General features: G+C 45.7%; 1 protein-coding gene across 7 annotated transcripts in view; it reads right to left on the reverse strand.

The window, feature by feature from the left end:
- The window catches only part of RAPGEF1 (Rap guanine nucleotide exchange factor 1), a 232168-nt gene that overhangs the window by 48299 nt on the left and 159861 nt on the right, over nucleotides 1-24008 (reverse strand). For 5 of the 7 annotated variants that reach the window (XM_033858921.2, XM_033858916.1, XM_073805667.1 and 2 more), the window contains 4 exons: nucleotides 22274-22413; nucleotides 21505-21618; nucleotides 16579-16757; nucleotides 12268-12424 (listed from right to left, as the gene is read on the reverse strand). In XM_033858921.2, the coding sequence (XP_033714812.1) occupies nucleotides 12268-12424; nucleotides 16579-16757; nucleotides 21505-21618; nucleotides 22274-22381 (558 nt within the window). In that variant the 5' untranslated portion in view covers nucleotides 22382-22413. The remainder of the gene's footprint in view (nucleotides 1-12267; nucleotides 12425-16578; nucleotides 16758-21504; nucleotides 21619-22273; nucleotides 22414-24008) is intronic. The other 2 variants (XM_033858918.1, XM_033858922.2) reach the window with 1 other exon arrangement.

The following is a 24008-nucleotide window of genomic DNA, read 5'->3' on the forward strand; positions in this document are numbered from 1 at the left end:
GGTAATCTGCCTGGCTTCCCAAAACGTCTCCTACCCTCCAAAAATACCTGCACAGCACATCGAAAGCTTCAAGTGCATAAAGGCACTTCCTTTTGGAAGGGGGAAATGACAAGCCCCACTGTCTCAGAATGACTAAGTTCATCACACAGACCAAACTCCTGGCAGAACAACTGCCAGTCGGTTTGTGGAGGAAGAACTACTACCCTTTAGTTCTCTGAAGCCATTATACGATGTGCAGGACGCTGCTTACTAACAATCAAACCTCTGGTCTTGGGGAAGGTGGTTTCCCAGGGTGAGCTGGCCATGGGTGTGGCAGCAGCTGGTATCCTGAAATGACTGGTGGAAATCTCTGTCGATGGACAGAAAGTTTAGGGCATATTACCCAGCAGAGAAATGACTTTAGAAAATATTTTTTTAAATAGGAAAAAAAAAGGTGATTAGGGCCTACTTGGTTTTTTCAACTAGAATGCATCTTCCTCCAATGTGATGAGTTTTGGTGATTGCATACACCATATGAGAATCACTCAAAACTACAGAACGTTCCCACCACCCTCTCCAGTCAACCTGCCCCATCGCAACCACTTTTTCACTTCTGTTTCTTGGATCACTTCTGCCTAGAACTTGAAATAAGTGGAACCATACAGTATGTACTCTTTGGTGTCCATCTTCTTTTTCTGAACAGCTTTAGGCCATAAAATTCAGCCTTTTTTTTTTTTTTCCTGTACGTGGGCCTCTCACTGTTGTGGCCTCTCACGCTGTGAAGCACAGGCTCCGGACGCACAGGCTCAGCGGCCATGGCTCACGGGCCCAGCCGCTCCGCGGCATGTGGGATCCTCCCGGACCGGGGCACAAACCCGCGTCCCCTGCATCGGCAGGCGGACTCTCAACCACTGCGCCACCAAGGAAGCCCAAAATTCAGCCATTTAAAGTGTGCAATGCAATGGTTTTTAGTCTGTTCACAGTGTTGTGCAACCATCAACACAAGCCATTTTAGGACTCATTATTACTTCCAAAACAAACTCCGGACCTTTCCGTGGTCCTTCCTCATGTCTCCCCAGCCCTCCCGGACCCACAACTACTAATCCACTCTCTATCTCTATTCGTCGATCCTCTTTTGCTCAGTGTAGACACCCACGTCTCTGTGTGCATGAGTAGTGTGTTCCTTGATGTTGCTGAGTTGTATTCCAGTATATGGATAAACCCACAATCTCTTCATTCATTGCCCTGTTGATACACACCTGGGTAGGACCTACCTGTGTCACATGAGAAGTTCAGGCTTTCAGCATGAACATCTATTTCTAAAGTTACAGAGGAGGCAGCAATGGAAGAAGGTTGGTAATACAGCAGTGTGCCCCCAAATCAGACTGCAAAGCCTCTCCCAACTCAAAACACCCCACACAGGAATCCCGACAAGTGTGGTAAGGCAAAGAGTTACTATGATGGATGGAAGTAATGCTTTGGATAGCTTATCTAAAAGATGACTTGTCAGTATACATAAAAAGCTTTAAATATTTGCATACGTTTTATAGTAATTTAGCCCAAGGAAAATGACATGGATGTGTACAAAAATTAAGCCACAAAGAACGTTCACTGCAGCATTCTGTGTAACAGGTCATCAGACGACTCAATATTCCATAATTAAATATTCAATACTAGGTACTGATTACATAAATTAAGATAGACTTAAACAATGGACCATTATATTACCATTAAAAAAACTCACAAGAGGGCTTCCCTGGTGGCGCAGTGGTTGAGAGTCCGCCTGCTGATGCAGGGGACACGGGTTCGTGCCCCGGTCCGGGAAGATCCCACATGCCGTGGAGCGGCTGGGGCCGGTGGCTGTGAGCTGTGGCCGTTAAGCCTGCGCGTCCGGAGCCTGTGCTCCGCCACGGGAGAGGCCACAAGAGTGAGAGGCCCACACACGGCAAAAAAACAAAACAAAACAAAACCTCACAAGAATATATGATAGCGTGGAAAGACAATACAATGTTAAGTGGAGAAACAGCCCAGACGGTACACTGGTGTATACACAGTATGTTTTGGAAACAAAACAAAACCAAGAACACACGTATAGGAAAAAATATGGCTATGAAACACCCCTTATTTTCTTGTTTTTGCTTCTCTGCTTTTTCTTACTTTGCTACAATGAACATGTATTACTTCTGAAATACGAATTAAAAGAAAAATAAGGCATACTCCATATAATCAGAATCAGTGTCACCCCACTCTGTAATAGTTTCGATGCCTATTCCTGGAGAAACGTGGAGGGTTGAGATCGCCAAGAATCAAGTACTGGAAGAAGAAAGGAGAAGGTTGGCATTTTCCTGTTATCACCATCTAGGAGTTAAACATAATCTCGCAAATATTTAAGGAACAGCTAACTAGCTGGTGATTACAGACAAGGTGGAGAGACAAGAGATGACGTAATTAGAAGAGAGAGCAAGTGGCGTGGAGGCAGGCCCCCTGCACCCCATCGCCTAGAGGAGGGTGGGGAAGGCCGTTCATCCAAGAAGCCCATCACCAGGCCACACAGAAGAGCATCACGGCATCAGAGGGAGTCAAAGTGCCTTGGAAGCGCCACACTCAAGCTCACTCTCTTTACAAGCAGGGCAAAGGAAAAGGGAGGAGCCTGTACGCTTGCATCTGCTGAGGCAGGACAAAATTCCACTAATTCTTCATTGATTCCTGAGCAATTATAATTAGAATGCCATCTTTCTGGAGAGGCAGCTGTGTGAACTCAACTAAAGAACGATGGCAAAAGAACCGTGCAATGACAGGCACACATGTGCAAGTGGGCACCCGAATTCCAAGACAAAGTCAGATCCCAGAACTTACCCTCCTTCACCCCAGGCCCAAAAGACCATCACAGGAGGGGGCAGCTTTCCATATTCACCACGACCTTCCAGCCCAAACACAAACACACCAGTCAGAAGGTCTTTCACTCTCAGCCTGGCTTCTCTCTCACAGGCAGAAGGGCACCCTTAGAATGTGCACGTACCCGGCGACCGTGCCAACACCCTCATCTCCTTCAGAGCCGACCGTTTGTAACCTGGCCAGAGCTCAACTCTCCCTACTGAAGCCAGATTTCTGAGAGGATGTCAGACTTTCCAATCCTCCTGAGGCACAGGTTAGGAAAGACTGAGAGAGACGGCACATGAGGCTGTGTCCAGAGCCGGCAGCTGTAAACCAGACAACCGCCAGTTCACCGAAAAGCAGTTTTCAAAGCCCGAAAGGTACCCGGAAGAGCACCTTTCTAAATACACAATACTTTATTTCCATGCTCATTTTACTCATATTGAGAGTGATCACAGAGACACTTCCATCTTAGATGACCTTCATCCAGTCAAAGCACAGCTCGGTGCTCAGGTAAGAAACAGTCCTATCTGTTTTTGTCTCCTCGGCCCCTGCCCGGCAGAGGGGACACGGGCTGCACGAGGAGAGGCCCAAGTCCTCCAGGTTCACGTGGAGAGAACACGCACTTTAACTGGAAAGTGCCCCGCCCGCAGCCTGGGCCCGCTGCCCCTGCTCAGGCCGCATCCCGACCTGTCACTGTCTGTCCTCTATCACCATGGGCTCCTGTGCTTATGGCCATGACATGGCCCCTCTACCGGTGAGTGGTCCTAAGATGAGTTCTTCACCAAAGACACTGGGTACAGGCCAGTGGGGAGTTTCCTGTAACTGAAGTGGCATAATGCAGTCACAGGGCTGTCCAGCCCCAGTATGACCTTTATGGTGACAACAAGGGACCTTCCCTGCCCACATCCTAAGCGGGGCTGAGGCAGCGACAGAGCAGAGGAAGTGTCTTCCTTCTCACATGTGCTCAGGGAGACAGAACACTAAAGCACACGAGGTGCCAGAGTGCACTGGCCTGGCGGCGACTCCTCACGTCAGCTTCTGGAGGCTCACAGCAGCCTGAAAACAAGGCAGCCAGAGGAGATCTCAAATTCCACCCTGAAAGATGCTGAAGAGACCAGCCCAGAAGCAGTGCCAGGCCCGGATGGCATGGGGGGAGGGGCATAATTTTAAAACTGGGCACTTGTGTCTTCAAAATAATGAGTTGGGGCCAAACACTACAACTCGAACAATAAAAGTTTTCAGGGTTCACCCCCAAAAAAGGCCCTAAACAAGCTTACAGATTATTGAAAGACCTTCTCTTGACATTTGTAACTAAGTAGAACACGTGTGGGCCCAGAAAGGAGATGCTGCTGCCACAACTCCTAGCTGGATAGGATGTCCTTCTACTCCCAACACACTTGAGAATGAAAAAGCAGCAAATGTTTCCTGCAGTTCTTCAGGTTAGCAGATTTACTCGAAAAAATACTTAGTGAACTGCTCAGAAAGTAGGCTGGGGAAGGCTTATCTTAGTCTAAGGCACCCTATTATTTTGAAAAAACAACAACAAAAGTACCCGTAAACCCTGAGCGTATGAAGCTGAAATTGGAGCGTGATGATTTCTCTGACGTATGAAAGTATATCCACAACATTCCTACATGGCAATTTCCTACTACACATAACCTGCTGTCTCTTCCCCCTTTCTTCTTCTTCTTTTTTTTTTTTTTTTTTTGCAGTGCGTGGGCCTCTCACTGTTGTGGCCTCTCCCGTTGCGGAGCATAGGCTCCAGACGCGCAAGCTCAGCGGCCATGGCTCGCGGGCCCAGCCACTCCGCGGCATGTGGGATCTTCCCGGACCGGGGCACGAACCTGTGTCCCCTGCATCGGCAGGTGGACTCTCAACCACTGCGCCACCAGGGAAGCCCCCCCCTTTCTTCTTCCCTCTCCTTCTCCTCCTTTGTAAAGCAGTGGAATACTCAGACCACTGCACACAGGAAATACTCAAATACATGCCACATAAGAGGGACCATGTAGACACACCAAGAAGAACTATTTCAAATGACTGCAAAATGATGGATAACCTGAAGGTCAAAAATAACTTTGAAACATCTTTAATACTTTCTAATAATCATACTGATGGAGGTGGTTAGTGTTATTCTGAGACTGTTGTGTTTGTATTGTGAAAAAACGAGTCAAAAACAAATGTTGATATTTTTTAAAACAGGGATTTTCAGTGTGGGAGGAAGAAAATTAAGATATAAGCTTGATGAGGTTAAGTAAAAACCAGTATAAACTCAAGATGTATTTTCTCTTAAAGAAACTAAACATGTGATCAATGAGTAGCAATGAGGAACCCTGGAGTGAGGTCTCTAAACATCATTCCCCAATAAAGGGAACCAGAGCTCCTTAAAGGAATGGCTGATTCCAGGTCGGTGGTAAGAAATGTACAAGGTAATTATAACTCAATAATTAAAAAAAGATAAATAACACAATTTAAAAATAAGCAAAAGACTTGAATAAATATTTCTCTAAATAAGATATACAAATGGCCAATAAGCACATGAAAAGATGCTCAGCATCATTAGCCATCAGGGAAACGAAAATCAAAAACCACAGTGAGATACTACTTCACACCCACTAGGACGGCTACATCAGAAAAAGCCAGTGATAACAAGTGCTGGTGAGGATGTAGAGAAATTGGAACCCTCATGTACTGCTGGTAGGGATGTAAAATGGTGCAGCTGCTTTAGAAAGTAGTCTGGTAGCTTGTTACGAGATCAAACACAGAGATGTTATATGACCCAGCAATTGCAGTCCTAGGCGTATAACCAAGAGAAATGAAAACATACACCCACACAAAAACTTGTACCCGAGTGTTTGCAGCAGCATTACTCAAAATTTGGAAACAACTGAGATGTCCAAATGTCCATGAATAAATAACGTGTGGTATATCCATGTAATGGAATATTATTTGGCAATAAAAAGAAATGAAGTACTGATACATGCTAAAACACGGATGAACTTCGAACACATTATGCTAAGTGACAGGAGCCAGTCACAAAAGGACCCACAGTATATGATTCCATTTATATGAAGTATCTAGAAGAGGCAAGTTTAGGGACTTCCCTGGTGGTCCAGTGGTTAAGACTCTGCGCTTCTACAGGGGACGCGGGTTTGATCCCTGGTCAGGGAACTAAGATCCCGCATGTTGTGTGACATGGTCAAAAAAAAAGAAAGGGGCAAAGTTATAGAGCCAGAAAGTTCGATTAGTGGCTGCCTAAGGCTGGGGGAATGGAGAGAAATGGGGGCAGGGTATGGGGAGAGTACAAAGGGTATGGGGTTACTTTCTGAGGCAATGAAAATGTTCTGAAGTTGACTGTGGTGAGGGCTGCACAGCTCTGTGAATATACTAAAAATCACTAAATCGTTTTAAACTGGGTGAACTGTACGGTATGGGCTTTATATCTCAATAAAGCTATTACCACATACACACACAAGTAAGTAAGATGAACCTGGAACACCTTTTCATATCCCAAAGTGAGAAAACGATCAAAGACTTCTGGGGTCACGTCAAAATGAACTCAGGAAACAATCTGAAGAAGCTGTCACTGTTCAAAGATGGGACTTGAGCATCACTAAGGATAATAACTGCAATGGACGGGACATATAAACTATGTTTATTTACATCCCTGAGTTCAGAATGCTATATTAAAAAACTCAATCCAGGGCTTCCCCGGTGGTTCAGTGGTTAAGAATCTGCCTGCCAATGCAGGGTACACGGGTTCGAGCTCTGGTCCGGGAAGATCCCACATGCCGCAGAGCAGCTAAGCCCGTGCGCCACAACTACTGAGCCTGCGCTCTAGAGCCCACGAGCCACAACTACTGAAGCCTGCGTGCCACAACTACTGAAGCCTGCGTGCCTAGAGCCCATGCTCCGCAACAAGAGAAGCCACCGCAATGAGAAGCCCGCGCACCCCAATGAAGAGTAGCCCCCGCTCGACGCAACTAGAGAAAGACTGTGCGCAGCAACGAAGACCCAACACGGCCAAAAATAAATAAATACAAATAAATAAATTTAAAAAACCCCCAAAACCTCAATCCAATGGTCACGTTAGATGATACTAAGAAACACTCATTTTGATAACTGGTAAATGAAGGAAGGAATTAAGCACTGATCCTGCCTTTCCCCCTGAGAATTATAACACAGGATAACCCTGACTGACAAGGGGAGGTCTCTTTTAGTGTATTCCAGCTAAGGAATGAGGAAGGGATGGCAGAAAGAAGTATAATGTCATCATTTTGCAACTCCCAAGGAACTAACCCATCTAGGCAATAACCATCAACGGCTATTAACATCAAAAAAGGAAAGATGCCTCTAGAAGGAAGTGCACGGCAGCACCTAGGAAACATTCTTCTAGATACAAAAACATGAACCTGATTCAGCCTAGTTTTGCAGGAAATTCAAGGGACAGAGGAACATGTTAAATAACACTGCATAGATGTAATCAGCAAAACCAGAGTGTGGGAGACTTCTCAGAGAAAGAATCCTTCCCTAAAAAAAAAACAAACAAGTTGCAAGGAGAAAAATACAGAGAAGGGAGAACTTTAGACAAATATTAATGAGTTATAGTGTTTGGAGTTTATCTGGATCTGAAATTGAAAACCAAACTGTTTGAAATCAGCAAACTATACCCTGAAGGCCAAATCCAGCCCAGGGCTTGCTTCTGTAAGGCCTTCAAGGTAAGAATGCTTTGCTTAAAAAAATCTAAATTAAAACAAACAAAGAATATGCAACAGACCAATATGCAGTAGAGACTATGTGTAGCCCCAGAAGCCTAAAATATTTACTACCTGGCCCTTTACAGAAAAAGTTTGCCTTATTCTAGAGATATGCGCTAAGGTATTTACAGGTGAATGGGCATGATGCCTGGAATTCGCTTCCAAATAATCCAGGGGAGTAGGAAGAGGTCTGGAAGAAACAAGACTGGCCAACTGTGGAAGTTCTGTGATGGGGCTACGTTATACTGTTCTCTTTTTTGCAAATGTCTGAAATTCATCATAAATAAGAATTTTTTTTTTTTTTTTTTTTCGGCGGTACGTGGGCCTCTCACTGTTGTGGCCTCTCCTGCTGCGGAGCACAGGCTCCAGACACGCAGGCCCAGCTGCCATGGCTCACAGGCCCAGCCGCTCCGCGGCATGTGGGATCCCCCCGGACCGGGGCACGAACCCGTGTCCCCTGCATCAGCAGGCGGACTCTCAACCACTGCGCCACCAGCGAAGCCCATAAATAAGAATTTTAAAATAGGCTGATCAAGGAATAAAAGAGGTGGCTCATCTGAAATGTCAGTGTGGTAGAGATAGCTAGTTGCCCCACAGTATCTGCTCTTCCTTATTAACAGAATTTTACTTGGGCATATGACCAAGTTCTGGCCAATAAAATGTTAAGTGAAAGTTCTGTGAGGCCTTTGAGGAAGCACCCCTAAATGGAGAAGCCACAACTTCCTATTCTCTTTTCTTCCTGGCTAGGTGGAATGGAGTCATAATTCATGGAGACTGTAACAGCCATTTTGGACCATGAGGTGGAATCCATGTGTGAAGATGGTGGGAAAGCAGGATAGGAGACCACATCCCTGGCCATTTTGTGAAAATGCCACGCTAGCCTTGGACTGTCTGCCTATCTGTAGGCTTCTTATACGTGAAGGAGAAATAAAGTTCTATCTTTTGAAGCCAGTATTATTCTGGATTTTCTTGCAGTCAAGTCTAACCCTAACTGATACAGTCAGGAAAATATTTCTTTCAAAATATTCCTGCTATTCAAGGTGAATCTGGTATACAAGCCTAATCTTTTGGGTGGTGATGGTTAAATGACAGAACTGCAAGTATTCCAAAGTTTCCCCCCAGGTCAGTGTTTTTTTTTCTTCCAATTGAAAAAACGTGTGTGTGTGTGTGTGTGTGTGTGTGTGTCTCTCTCTCTCTCTCTCTCTCTCTCTCTCTCTCTCTCTCTCTCTCTCGTGGGGGAAGAGGCTGGAGGTCTTAGAAGGGAGATCCAAGAAGGTCTGCAGAGATGGTAAAGCAGAGTCCAGAGAGATGGGTTAAGAAGCTGTACATCTGAGATAAGAAGAAAAGGTGAAATTAGGAAGAGTTGGGGTCTTGGTTTTGAAAGGACAAACTCGTGTATCTGTTTGACCTTGAGAAGCTCAATCCTCCAACAGCCAAGACCTAGGCTGGAGGTGGTTCCTATAGCAAAGGGAAAGTGAGGGCCTTTGAATTCCTACCAGACGGTCATGACCATCTGAGTCTCAGGCTCCCATTGGTAAAGCACCTGCCCGGGTCAGATTAGATAATAAGAGAGGTCCATCCTTCGACCTGAGTTAAGTTGCCCAAGGTTACAGAGCTAACAAGTGGCATTTACATGGGAGTTTAAATGATAGATGGTACTGCACATTCAGGGACAAAAACAAAGTAATCCTGCTTTACAACACTTTTACAACCCTCAAAAGCAAAATTCCATTTAACAAGTGAATGAGTAACTTGGAAGATGGTGAGTCAGTTTACAGGAACATGCCAACACCTTCCCTCCAAGTGGGATGATGACAGCCTCATGGATGTAGCTCGCCTCTGCACAGTCCTGTCCCTCCCAGCCCACTGAAGCTCCCTCACACCATGAGGACAGGAGCTTATAAGGTGTCCTAAGCCTGACGGGGACAGTGAGAGCGGCTGGAGGCCAGCTGGCCTGGAGGGGAGACACACTGAATCCCTTGGGCCGAACCATGAATCTTCCTCCTTGTGGGTGGCAGCTGAGGGTGATGGTGAGAACACAGGGTCTGGGGTCCAGCAGGCCTGGGTGTGAATCATGCCCTTGCCACTGACTACTGGTCTGCCTGAGACTGTTTCCACATCTGTGAAGGAGGGGATCACACCCACCTTGGAGGTCGTTATAAGCATTAAGTGGGTAATACACGTTAGCTATGATTACAGTTGAGACCTTAACAGCAAACGCCAACATTACAGTGTCTAAATCGTCCCTGTGGCCTTGACTGACTCCAACTATGAAAAACTCCTAGCGACACAGGCCAGCTCCTGCTCATCCTTTAGGCTTTAGCCTGCCTGTCTCTCCCTGGGGAAGTGTCTCTGATCACCCTGAAATTGAAGGTCCCCCCTACACCCAAGTAAGACCACACGCCATTCTTCCTTTATAGCACCAGTCCTGGTTATAATTATACAATTACAAGTTTTTGATTGCTGTCCTTTTCCGCCTTTAGATTCTAAGCTCCATCAGGTCAGGGACGGTGCCAGTTTTGTTTATCACTATATTCCCAATTCTATCACGCTGCCCCGCACACAGGAGTTTCTCAATAAACGCTTCTTGAATAAATGAAACAAAATTTAACGTACAGAGCTCCTCACCTAGAGAATCTTTGTTCTGGTTACAATATTTTAAAAACAATTATGGAAAAGTTCAGACGCTGACAGGTTCATAATCAATAGGTGTCTCTCGCTTTCTCTCTCCCTCCCCCTCTCTTATCCTGGTCAATTTGAAAAATCTGAGAAACTTTTCTTTTAGACAATTTTTCAGCTGATACAGTGGCACGTTAATGATTCCATAAAGGAAATGCACTTGGGAATGTCACAAAGCTTCACGCTTAACTCTCTCTCTTCTATTTTGGATGTTCTGACTTGTTTCGAAACATCTAATTATAATCAATTTGGTAGAAGGAAGCCTTAACAATGTCACCTGAAAAATAACACTTGCCAATAACAGCATTTCCAGAAGCCTGGACAGGAAGAGTCAGGTGAGGCGAGCCCGAAGCGCACACCCCCCCATGGTGAAGTGGGACCCAGGTCACGTCTCACTTGCCCTGCTGACCTCAGAGAGCCGCCGGGAGGCTGGAATGGGAGAATGTGTGACTGGGCGCCAGGTCTGGAAAGCAACGTCAGGTCCCACACAGCAGCCACCCTGGGCTACATCCTTAAGTCTCACCAGCCAAAACCGATCGTGCAGGACCTAGTAACCTAGTAACCGTGGGGAGTGAAGAGAACGGGGAACTGTCGGAGGACACGCTATGATGCCGCCCGGTCAAGCCTCCCTCTACGTGAGCTCCATAAAGCCCCAGCAGACACAGCAGCCCTGTTCACACAGTATTGGAGGTGGGGAGCCGCCCAGACCGCACCAGCCAACGCGGTTCATTCCGGAGCAGTGTGTAATGTCCAGCAATGCTTTCTTAGCCTCCCATCTGTAATTTTTACCCGTTGGGGGTCCTTATTCTACTCTCCAGAGCTTCTGGGGAATGTCAATCCAAGGAGGCAGCATTCAGGAGTCTAATGGCATGGTTGAGTGGGGAAGGAATTGTTTGGACCTAGGGTAAGTACCTTGGCCACAGTTTTGTACTGGAGGGTCTAGAAAGGAAGAGAACACAGTTTTTCAAGCCAAGAGACCTGTTTGCAAAGCATACATCTAGCACCACATAATTAATAATAAACAGCAGCTAAGATCTGAGTGTTTAGTATGCCCAGCATAGTTCTAAAAGCTTTATATGTATTAACTAATTTAATCCTTCCTACAACCCCATGACACAGGGTACCACAACTGCATGTATTTTGTAGATGAGTTAACTAAGGTACGGAGCACTTGAGTAAATTGCTCAAGTTCACAGACTAGTAAGTGGTGAACCTGGGATTCCAATCTAGCTGGGCTCTACTCTAGTCTAGCCCGCTTTCCACTACATTATCCGGCCTCCCATTCCCACCGCTCACAGCCCCGTCCCAACCCACAGGATCTCACTGTTTCACGCCCTACATCATCCCCTGCTCCTCATCCACTGGGACTTATTTTCTCAATTAAGGTTTGTCCCTTGGACCTCAATTCCAGAACCTCCAAGGACTTCACTTCCCGCCGTAGCGATGATTCATAATTTCCTATTCCGCGATTTCTGACTTCCCTGGGTAGTAAATACACAGACCACATCATGGATTCCAAGTACAGTTGGTTTCATTTCTTACTCACGTCAATCCTGCTTTTCTACTAAGAATCCCAGAAGTTCTTAGAACATGAAAAGGTAGCAGTTGACATGCTGGGAGTTTTGCTAAAAGTCAGTGCAAAAGCAATTTCCACTGGACTTCATCTAGCCGGCAAGCGTGCACAGCCAGAGCTGTAGTATAAAGACTACCTGTAGATTTAACACAAGGCCCAGTAAAGGCTGACTGCTTCTGGAAGCTCTTCTAACTATCAGGACGAGTACTCCAAAGGTTATATTCCTGTAAGAGTCACCTGTACCACGGAGAAACAGCTGTGGGACAGAGCAGCACCCAACAGCAGAAACACTGGAAGACGTGCACTCTAATGTACAAAGTTCAGGAACAAGTTCTCATGTGACAAACACCCAGCAGGGAGGGTGCTCCCAGCCCCTGATGAGGACCGTCTGGAACCTGCACGTACCTTCACTCCGTCCAGCACGGCTTTGATGACCCCCTTCACAGTTGTCACCATCTCTTTATCTTCTGAGTTCACACCTTCTAGCATCACTTGGTCAGACCAACGAATGAGGTTGGCGAGACTTTGGTACACTCGGCTATAGCAGGAGGAGAGGGCTGAGCTAGAGGTAGAAGAAGATTTTTAAAAGAATATTAAAAATCTAAAGCATGACCATCACTTTACGTCATCTGTTTAGCAGAGAACTAGCTTCTCAGTGACTAGGGTTTCTCAATCCTTCTTTCTATAAGATCTGCACCTCCTTTTAATAAACTTTTCCTCCCTGAATCTATTTCCTTACATCCCATGAAGATTTTGTGGAGCTTTATCTTCTAGTCTGTTATAAAATTTTTTTCATTTCTCATATATAATGTATAAAAATTCCACCATGATAGTTAATATGCTTTTTCAAACTTCACATCCTCCACGAGATTCTGATGACATCTCTCAAGGAGTGCCTCATCTTCCTCTCCTTCTAGTAGGTCAGACTGTTGTACACTTCTTGTTCTGAATTAGATAAAAATTCACGTTATATTGTGTCACAAGGAGTCAACAGGTTTGTGGAACTTTAGCAGGCAGGATCCTTTAAAGGAACAGCCTTTACTTCTATTAAAAAATTTTTTTTGGATCTTAGTTCCCTGACCAGGGGTCGAATCTGCACCCCCTGCCGTGGAAGCACAGAGCCTTAACCACTGGACTGCCAGGGAAGTCCCAAGGAACAGTCTTTAAACATGAGCTCAAAGAGATCTGAAATTTACTAGAATTCCTTCTAACATGGGCTCAGCTTCACCATCCCCTGCAATAAACCATGGCTGAGATGTCAGAGGAATGCACTAATGAGGAGTATTTTAAGGAGGACAAGTCAGAGGTGAGGTGACCTGTGGTGACGGTAGGTGGGGGGAGGAGGTACCAACTTCACTATGACGCCAACAACTCAAAACAGAAGCCCTGAGCACATCTGGAGGCCCTAACGACTGTAGAGTGGAGGCCAAAATGAAGAAGTTTTATATCTTCCACGTATTTTTAAACAACTAAAGATACTTTTCCCTAGGATTTATGGAAAGGATTATTTTGCCATTTTAAATATTATGTATTACAACAGAGGTAGAGCAAAAATGTAGAAAATATGTGGGATGCTACCTCCTCCACTTAAAAAAAAAAAGAATGAGGCAGACATTTAGGAGCCAAAGATATACTTTTTCCCCAAAGATATAATTTTGAGAAAAATATATAATACTGTAAGATATGATTAAAACAGGTTCTAAAAACAAAGACATTAAAAAAAAAAAAAGCCTGAACCAAACAATGCTCTAATGAGAAGCTCTTCAGAATCAGGTAAGGAGGAAGAGAATTTCCAGGAGGTCTGAAGTCTCCACTTAGCCATTCACTCGGCTCCGTGCATGTTCTGGCGGGAGGAAAGAAGAGTCAGAAAGAATGAAAGCAGCTCCTCAAGCCCCATTAAAAACAAGAAAACTTTACAAAAGGAACCCCAAGAAAGCCAGGGTTTGGCTGCTTTAGAGGACGATACAAATGAAAAGTGTTTGGTGTCAGACCTATTCTCTTCCGAAGGAGGACTGAGAGAATAAAACACATCTTGCAGACCTGCCGGGGGGCCGGACCATAGATGGCGTCGTCCTGAAGGGGGGGTGTGCTTCTAGCAGCTCTGTTCCTCCTCCCTGGCAAGGCCAGGCTAGGCCTCTTGAAACAAAGACTGTGGCCTCCCACCCGCAATTATTAAATGAAAGAGGTGGGAGGGGTCACTTTTACGTGATACTTAATTCCTACCTGCACTGGATGTTAACATTTCCCTGAAAGCACCTAAAAATGTTGGTAATTGTGTCCACCCTTCACATTGTGAGCTTGCAAGAAGAATATTCCTGTGTCTTAATGTCACGGGAAGGACATTAAAAAAGGAAGGAGGGTCTTGTACCATCAAAATGTCCAGTGGACCAGTCGTTGGTCTGTTTCTGAAATGGAGCAAAGCTGTCTGCAGTGAGGGCAAGCAGGGATCCTGCTCTCAAACATCTCTGAATGTTCCACCGTTAGGAAAAGCCTCCATTCATTGCCCACACTGAACAGCCAGCCGCTTGTTCACAGGTCCGTCACCACTGCCCTCGGAAGCTAGGGGAGCGTGGCGAAGAGCCTACCTGCTAGGGCCCAACCCACAGAGAAGAGGCAGGAAAACACCCTCCCAGCTAACAAATGCACAGGAGGATGAGATGATGGAAGGAAGCTAAAAGAAACATTTGAGGAGCATTTTAGATCATCTCAGGGAGATCAATAAAAGTATCATCAACGGGCTTTGGAAGAATTTCAGGAGGAACAAATCCCTTAAATGGTATTAGCCAAAGGACTACAAAGAAAAAAAAAGAAAACATTATTCCTTATGGCCACACCCAGGCATTTCTCCTTTCCCCTCTAGAAAACTGTTATAGACAGCAAGTAATTTTTGTCAACTCTAAAGTAATTACAAAACCCCCCCCATGGACAAAAAATGCCCCAGACCATTGTCCTATTACGTGGTCAATTCTTCCAGGGCCTGCATGTCTAGAAAGTAACTTCCCGAGCAGAGTTGCTGGCTGACACTGCAGGAAGCGACAGTCCTAGCAGCAGCGCCCTGTCAACGCTGTTACAGGGCTCAGTGAAGGTGACTGTCCTGGACGCTCCCAAAGAGGCCTGGCACGTGAGGGGATCCGCCCTCATTTCCCACAGCGCCGCCCATCGGCGCCCTGGTGTGATCACACTCTGCTCACAGGACGGCTGGTCTCGTCCCTGCCGGGCACACTGTGCCCGCTGGCCTCAGTTCCTTTGCTCTTCTCCTTCTCCTGCCCCCACTGCCAATTCAAATCCTGCCCTTCCTTCAGGTCCAGCTGCAGCATATCCTCCCCCAGGAAGTGCAACTCTTGTAAGTCTCCCTCCTTCAAAGTCAAACAGAGCTTCCACTCGGTACCATCAAATCAGCACTGTCATACAGTAGGGGAGTTGATTTTTTCAGATCTGAACTCTCCCACGGTAGGTCCATCCCATGAGAAGTGTATGAGAGCATTTCATGAAAGCTACCTGTGCGTCTGAAACCCAGCATACTGTTAAGCACGTTTCCTCAAAGGAGAACAGCCCCGGGCCTGTCTACAAGCTGGGCACTGGGCTACCTATTGGAGAAGCATGGTGCTGGTCACAGAGTCCTCCATATGGAGCAGCTGAACAAGGCACCAAAGGGACTCGCTTCCTCAGAGGCTTCTTGTACATGACAGCAGCCTGGCCTGGGAAGTGAAGACAGGGCAGAGCAAAGCCCTACCAACGCCTTATCCTTCCCCGCCAAGTGGCTTCAGTGAGCTTCCAGCCAAAAGACCACCATCTACAGGGGTCAGCAGAAGAAGCTCCAGGGCAGAGAGCTTCTTGGAAATAAAGATACTGTTTTATCTCCCAGAAGAAGAAAACTATGCACTTCACTGTCAAGTTCTGAAAGCAGTTTACAAAAGCTTAGCCTCATGGGGCTACAAGGACACTAAACCATCTTGAGGAACTGAAACAGAGAGATGTTTATCCTGAACAGGTACCAGGGAAGAAAAACAACGCCAGCAGGCATCTGACAGCCTCTCAGGAAGAAGCTCCTGATAGGCTCTCGCTGAAGATTACATTTAATACTGCTTTCCTTTCTGTATTTAACAACAAACACAGGGGCAAGCGGCTCACTAACCTTTCAGAGGAAAACGAACTCTAGCAATAAAAGCATTACCCCACAAAAGCTGACTACACTTCCATACCTGGCTTCCAATGAATCCATGTGCTGTTTGGGAGGACCTGGCTTGATACAATTAAATGTTTCACTAATCCATGTTCTAATGGGATTCTTCTCTACCTCTTTTGGCCTAATAATCTAAGCAGCCAAGGTCTCCAATAGGTTAGATATTGGCAGGATTTAATGTCATAATAAACTATGGTTAACATAGGGTACTGGGAAAAATGGGTCCAAATCAATGTGATTATTGCCAATGAGCTGGCTAGTACGAAAAAATAACCACAGACTTACAGCGTGGCTACATCCCTAGCAATGGTGGCGATCTTCCTCAGTGTTGAGGCCTCATGAGTAACAATGATGACCTCAACCTTGGAAGAATACCAAGCGATAGCCATGGGGTAGGGGTGGGGGCAGGGCGTGGGAGGGCTCCTTCTCCTCCTGGCACTCCTCACTGGTCCTAGAAACACTGAGTGTGAAACGCCCCTGAACCAAGGTGCCACTAGGCCTCCACTGCTCTGACACAGCCCAGAGCAACTCACCTGTGCTGAATTCGAGGGTCGCTCTGCACCAGGGGTAAGATGGCCTCCAGCACCTTGCTGGCAGACCCTGGAAGCATCTCCAGTACCTTCTTATCAATAGCCATTTTGTCCACAATGGTCTTAAAGTAGCGCAAGGCACTGACAACCTCCTTCTCTTTCTCTTCCAGCCAGCTCAGGTTCTGAAAGGAAACGTTAAGAGTAAGGAGGGAGGAGAGAGATTAAAGGGAGCAATTTTAAAATAAATAAATAAAATAAAATTTCCTGCAAACTAGTTTGAGATTGACACCAATGGAAAAGGCTTCTTGCTGCAGAAAGCAAGCCAAATTGTTTTTCTAAGGATTGCAATCAGGATACAGAGGCTAGACTTGAAGGAAGAAGAAGGGGCTGACTGAGAAAGGTTGTTTAGATATTCCTAATTCCCTTCCCGGACAGAGACTGATTTGCCCTGCGGTCTCCGCCTCAACCACACTGAGAAGTCACCACTAAACTCAGTAAGTGTAGTGAGGACTAATTTGCTGATGGCTGCAGGATGCTTACAGAACCAACAGTTAAGTCCCAACGTGTGTATCTATCCAGTAAGTCAAATCAAGGCCTTTCAAGGTCCTAGGGGCTGTGTAAGACTGGTCAGAGGCATTAGTGCTCAGAACCCACTCTCCCAGGACTCCTCACTAGATTCCCACATTTGACCAGAGACGCAGCCCCTCTCAATGAAATGATATGGCTCTCCCAAAGGACCTGGAAACCCTAGGGTTAGAAGGGGCGGGACGTGCTGGGGTGAAAAGGTGAAGAAGCTGGACAGATGGCAACAATTCAATCACTGCTCCTGCAGCATATGTGCTAACAGCGCACAGGGTCCCTCTGCCCCTGAGGAAAGCCCGCCTAGGAGGAAAATAAATCACAGAGTCCTGTACTTCCCAGCACTCACATTCCCACACCCAAACCTTTTCTCCTTGACTGTGGGATACCTTGAATGCACAGACAGTGGGTAAACGCACCCCTTTGGTTTCTTTCTCCAACCTCTCCTTATACTGACCCTAATGTCAACAACCCAGGTCCCAGCTGGCTGGCAGGGAAAGGGAGATCAAGAATAATCTATAAAATGGATAAATCCAAAAATGGATAATCTACTCAAGTAGAATTGATTACACGTCCAGGGCAAATTACGAGTGGTACGTATGAGGAAAACTGCCACCTGTGGGCTCTTTGAGGTCCAGAGAATATTCAAATAAAAACTACCGAGAACAAGAAGATAATTTCTAGAAAAAGTAGATTTAAAACTATATAAGGGCTTCCCTGGTGGCGCAGTGGTTGAGAGTCCGCCTGCCGATGCAGGGGACATGGGTTCATGCCCCGGTCTGGGAAGATCCCACATGCCACGGAGCGGCTGGGCCCGTGAGCCATGGCCGCTGAGCCTGCGCGTCCGGAGCCTGTGCTCCGCAACGGGAGAGGCCACAACAGTGAGAGGCCTGCGTACCGCAAAAAAAACCCCAAAAAACAAAAAACAAACACAACTATATAAATATATAAAAAAGTGATACACAATGAAAAGTGATTATGATTCTGAACACCAGCTCTTTTAAAATAATGAGGAATGTCATTTTAAATAAAAAATTTCAATAGTGGATTTTATGGGAATATCAAAGGAAAAATATATAAATGGAATCAGGAAATAATTAGCTCCTTTCATCAGACAACTTTCAAAAACCCGATCTGATCTGTCTCAGTGGGGGCACTTCCCAAGAGGTACCCTGCAGGCCACCATGATACACTTCTCCAAGGGAGGAAAAAGACACCCCTTCCCCACCTCCATCACTGTGGCCTCTTTGCTGTCACTTAGTTTTCTCTTCTCACTACCTGACACGTTTGTTTATTTACTGTGTGTTTCCAAGAGCCAGGCACTTGCTTCTCCACCTCGTGGCCCAGAGCGCTCTGCTTCGCCATGGCCTACACGGGGCTGAGAGGAACCTCAGTATGAAGGAACTCATGGTGCCTTGCAGACATCAAATGTGACTAAAACCACTCCGGCCAGTTGAGCAAGAGGACTCTGGCTACGACACTGCCATCTCAGCACATCAGGACGCGCAAGGAGCCAGCAGTGACAAAACGTGGGGGGGAAGCAGGAAACATTGTAAGAAAATATGTCACGAGGCTTGCTAGGGAGAAAGGGGCTAATCTGGAGACGGGAGCCGTCCAAAAGCGGCAAGGCACTTCACAGAAAAAAAGAGAACTCTCCTGTCATTTGCAGAGAGATCAAATGAGCCACTGAAGAGCCGGGCTGCCCTGGGCTCCTAATAAAGGAGCCGACAACCTAGCAGAGTCAGGTTTCATCCATTAACTCTCCAGCAAATTCCACTCCCAGAATTAATGGCCTCCTAACGCTGTGCATTCCCCTAGCCCATCAGCTGTTAAACTATGGCTTCTCGCAAAACACAGCCAGCAGTCGGAAGAGTTTACAATGAGACACCCAGACCGAACACCCCCAGGAACAGGGAACCTGAGGCCGAGGCCTCAGAGAGTCAGCTGCATCCACCTGCACACCGGCTCCTGTGTCAGGGGTTAGATGCCACCACTGGTGCAAACAAACCTGGAAACTACATGAGGCCAGCGGTGCTGGGGGAGGGCCTCGACCCAAAGGCACTGTGGGGCTTCAGGCTCCTCATCTGCAAAATGGGGAGAATAACGCCTGCCCTGGGTGATCTAAAGAGGTTCGTGTGGGGGGCTGGGTGAGAATGCATATGGAAGCACTTCATAAAATTAAGGAAGGAAGAGATTTTGATTAAGAAAACTTGGGCCAGAACCCACACTCTCTGTATACTGGGAAGAGTGAAAGCTTGTGCACATGGTCAAGGTGAGGAGTAGGTAAGATGGCGCGTGAAATCACCCAGGATAGGGCCCGGGCAAAGAGAGACCTGTAGTAAGTTGTAGATGGATCCAAATCTATTTCTGTCTACCTGAGTTGCAATTTCCCATGTAATAACCTGGGGAAAATGAGAATATATATGGAAATACTAAGTCGTAAGACAGCTAGTAAGTGATAATTAAGGATGATGGCAAATGACAGAGTCGGCTAAGTTCACACACCCTGGCAGATTTCCCAACACTTCCTGTTCTGACTGTGGGCCTCCACCATGGGTTTATACACACTTTGTCTCATGCAGGTGGCCTGGGGCAGAGCACAGTAATTCAACCCTTCTTAAAGGGCAATGACCAGAAACCAGGGTAACACTCTTCCTTGGGTGAAGATCACATCTATAGCTCCTTCCCAGAGAACAGTTTCTCAGCCATGGCACTGACATTTTAGGACAGAAAATCCTTTGTTGGGGTGGGGGGGGAGGCAGGGTTGCTGTGCTCTGTATTATACGATGTTTACCAGCATCCCTGGCCTCCAGCCAACAGATGCCAGTAGCACCTGCTTCAATCTCCTAGTTGTGACAACCAAAAATGTCTCCAGACATTGCCAAATGTCCCCTGGAGTTTGCAGAAACCCCCACTAAGGAAAGGGTACTTGAGCATCAAATTTCCCCTATGACCTCTCTTGGAGTGATGAAGAAAGGGGGAAAAATTCCAAGAAGTGAGCGGCTGAAACAGTTTCTTATCAGAGTTCACTAGCAAAACACAGTGGTTAGTAAATCATTTTACTCCGGGCTGCCTGGACTAGTGTCAGATGACAAGTGACACTCTTCCTGGCGTTTAATATAAAACCCAGTTCCAAGGGGTTGCTAAACAGATTGCAATAAAAAATAATTGTGGTACAGACCAAATCTTCCACTTTATTACTCTTCTTCAATCTGGAATTTAGATCAATCTGGCAAACACCGTATATTTCATTCTTGCTCTCTATAGCCTCTTTTTCTTAACAGATGGGGCAGGAAAAACGATTATTCAACAAAGCCTCTGGACTTAAAACCTATTTTCTCCACTTTTAACTAGACTTTTAAGATATTCTGCTGGTCAACATAAAAACAAAAGTAGATACACTGCAAAATTCAAGAGTTATGTGTTTATATAACAGGGTAGTGTTTGCTAGTGGCATTAAATTGACAGCTGTGACAACAGTTCTACAAACTACACTGTGGACAGTCACTGAAGGGTTCAGAATCTACTTATCTACAAGGCTTGTCTTTATTTTACACTGCTGAGTTTAATTTTGTTTTTATGTTCAGTTACGTGTGGGAGCTAACATTAGATTTCTTAGATATTAAAAAATAAATTGACTTTCATAAAGAGTAACTGTAGCATCGAGAGAGTTTCGACTTGATGTCAGATGACCTGTGTTCAAATCTCAGCATCACTACTCTTCGTGTGACTTTGCCCAAACGTTTAATATCTCCATACTCCCAGCTTCCTTTTCTGCAAGATAAGTTTCCACCTTCCAGGGTTATAATGAGAATTAAGTGAGAGAACGAGTGTAAAGCACATAGCATGGGGCTAAAAAAGGCTTGGTACATGTTAGCGGCACAAAAGGTGTCCCTGGCTCTGAGAGCGCTGGTTCCACACAGTATCATCACACTCACGAGTCTCGGGAGATAGTTAACAGAGTACCTTACACTTTAGATGCCCTTCCTTTTCTCAACTATCCAGATCATCTTAGCAACTCAAGGAAAGAACAGCTGGTCTTAAGAGATGAGACTCACCCGCTTCCCCCGAACCCGTTGGACCCAAGCAGCACACCCAAACCAATCCCCAAAATCCCGGAGCTTTCGCCATGGAGTACTGAGCTCTCTCCAAAGGCCATGGGGGCTTGGATAAACTCTTACATTTATCCAAGGCTCCTTGGACTGTTTCCTGAACAATTAAGCCCACAGTTGCCACCCAGCTGAACACAATGATATTGCAATAGATTTTTTTTTCCATCCCCAAAACCATGGGCCAGGATTCTGCAGTAGAGGGCAAGGCAAACCCAATTGTTCTTAACATCACACTGACCTTCTGCCTTTGAGACCTGGAAGCCACAGCACTGGTGGACATAAATTCTACTGCCTGCTGCTCCAGATCCAAGGGGATAGGGTAGCCCTCTGGTAGAAATCTGTCTGTTGCCTCCTGGAAGAGAGGAAACCTGGATTCCTACAGAGCTTGAAATGGCCATTTTAGGCTGAAGGGAGGGGTTGATGAAAACCAACAGCTGTTCCAACACATCTGGCTTGACTGGCCCTGCTGAGGTTACTGGTGTTTGAGGACATCTTTGGCTGGGTTTCAAGGGTTTAGCAAGTTTCAGAGCATGGGCCCTAAAGCCGAATGATGGGTGTTCTGGACATCATGAATCTGTGTGTGTGTGTGTGTGTGTGTGTGTGTGTGTGTCTGTCTGTCTGTGTGTGTGTCTGTGTGTGTGTGTCTGTGTGTGTGTGAGAGAGAGAGTATGTGTGGGCAACGTCGGCCTCTCTGGGGCACAGAGGCAGCATCCTGGAGTGTGAACATGATGAGCTGAGCTGTTTTAAATGCCCAGAGGATGACACAGCTGGAAAAGAACTGTTCTAGCCAACCAAGCTTGACTCTGATTAACAGGAGAAACACTCAACCATCCTAAAGGTTCATATTCCACAGGGACAATGAAAGCTCCGCCTGGAGCCGTGGAATGCTATGGAATAGGTGTTCTGTACTGAAAGTTCCATCCCCAGGGAATAAACTTAAAAAACAGCACAAACTCATTGCTCAAAGCAGGTGAAGGCCAGGAGAAACGCCTAGACAGTCAGCTTACTTTGTTCACAGGCTTCTCTGGAATCTTCACAGACACCTCAGCTGGTTTTCCCTTCTTTGATGGCGTTCTCTTGATTTTGGGTGAGTGGAATTTGTCCATCAGCTTCATGGTGAAGGAGGAGAGATGAGAACGCTGAGAGTCTGAAAACAAAGAAGGTAATGATTTTTAGAGGTACAGTGGGAGGAAGCTGTGGTTCTTTGACCTTTTGTGGAAATGAGCACCGTCCTCAAACAAATCTTTCCCCCTAGCTGTTCAGCGTTACAAAGAAAAGGAAATATGGATCCATTAACCATTTCTGCTTGCATGTTTCAATTTTTTGCAATTTCCATCTAGTCTAGGTTGAAAGCAGTCAAAATGGCTTTGGAAAACGAACGTGCAAATATTTCCAAGTGTCCTTATAGAGTTTGTCTGATGATCTAACCAATGTCCAAGGGAACCGGCTAAGATGAAAGAATACCAAAGTAGAATCACAGAAGTGCTGGATGTAAGAACTGGAAAGGAAGGCCCTTTTGAATCAACCTTCTCGTTTTCTGGTTTAGGGAACTGCAACAAGTGACATGGGCAAGGCCTCAGAGCTGGCAGTGGAGACTGAAACAGAACTAAGGTGTTTGAAACCCTCGGGGACACAGTGAAAGACTAAGTGGTTTCTCGCCAAGATCAGGAACAAGATGAGGGTGTCCGTTCTTACCACTGTCATTCAATTTTGTACTCTCTTACTCCAATAAAAGCCATCCAGATTGGAAAGGAAGATATAAAACTATCTCTATTTGTAGATGACATAATCTTGTATATGAAAAATCCCAAGCAATCCACTAAGAAACTACTAGTACTAATAAACAAATTTAGTGGGCTCCCAGGATACAAGATGATATACAAAATCACATGCAAGATCATATACGAAAATCAGTATTTCTATACATTAGCAAGGAACATATAAAAAACGAATGTCTAAAAAGCTTCCATTCACAATCATCAAAAAGAATAAAATACTTAGGCATAAAATTACACTTAAGTGAAGTACTGATATGCTATATCGTGGATGAATCTTGAAAACATTATGCTAAGTGAAAGAGGCCAGTCACAAAGACCATACAGTGTATGACTCCATATATCTGAAATGTCCAGAACAGGCTAATCTATAGAGATAGAAAGTAGATTAATGGTTGCCTAAGACTGAAGAGAGTGGAGAGGGACGGAGAGGGGCTGCTAGTGATTAAGAGGTTTCTTTTGGTGGGGGATTAAAAGTGTTCTAAAATTAGAATCTGGTGACCATTATACAATCCAGTGAATTACTATAAAAAAAAAACTTGAGTTCTACCCTTTAAAGGAGTCTGTTATGTGAATTATATCTCAATGAAGCTGTTAAAAAAAAAACTAACCCAATGAGCAGCCTTCCTTCATTTACCACCCGCCATTTACCATAGCACTTTCTAGTGTTTGAAACCATCTTATTAAATTATTTACTTATGTGTTTATCTCCTCACAAGAATGCAAACTCACTGAAGGCTGTACCTGCCTTGTTCAAGCCTGCATCTCCAGTGCTAACATGGTACCTGGCCCATAGAAGATGCTCAGGAAACATTAATTCAACAAATGAACAAATCAACCAACGAAAAAATACCCCACGAGGGCTTCCCTGGTGGTGCAGTCGTTAAGAATCCGCCTGCCAATGCAGGGGACATGGGTTCGAGCCCCGGTCCGGGAAGATCACACATGCTGCGGAGCAACTAAGCCC

Source organism: Tursiops truncatus, chromosome 6 (assembly GCF_011762595.2).
Source record: "Tursiops truncatus isolate mTurTru1 chromosome 6, mTurTru1.mat.Y, whole genome shotgun sequence".
Taxonomy (NCBI): domain Eukaryota; kingdom Metazoa; phylum Chordata; class Mammalia; order Artiodactyla; family Delphinidae; genus Tursiops; species Tursiops truncatus.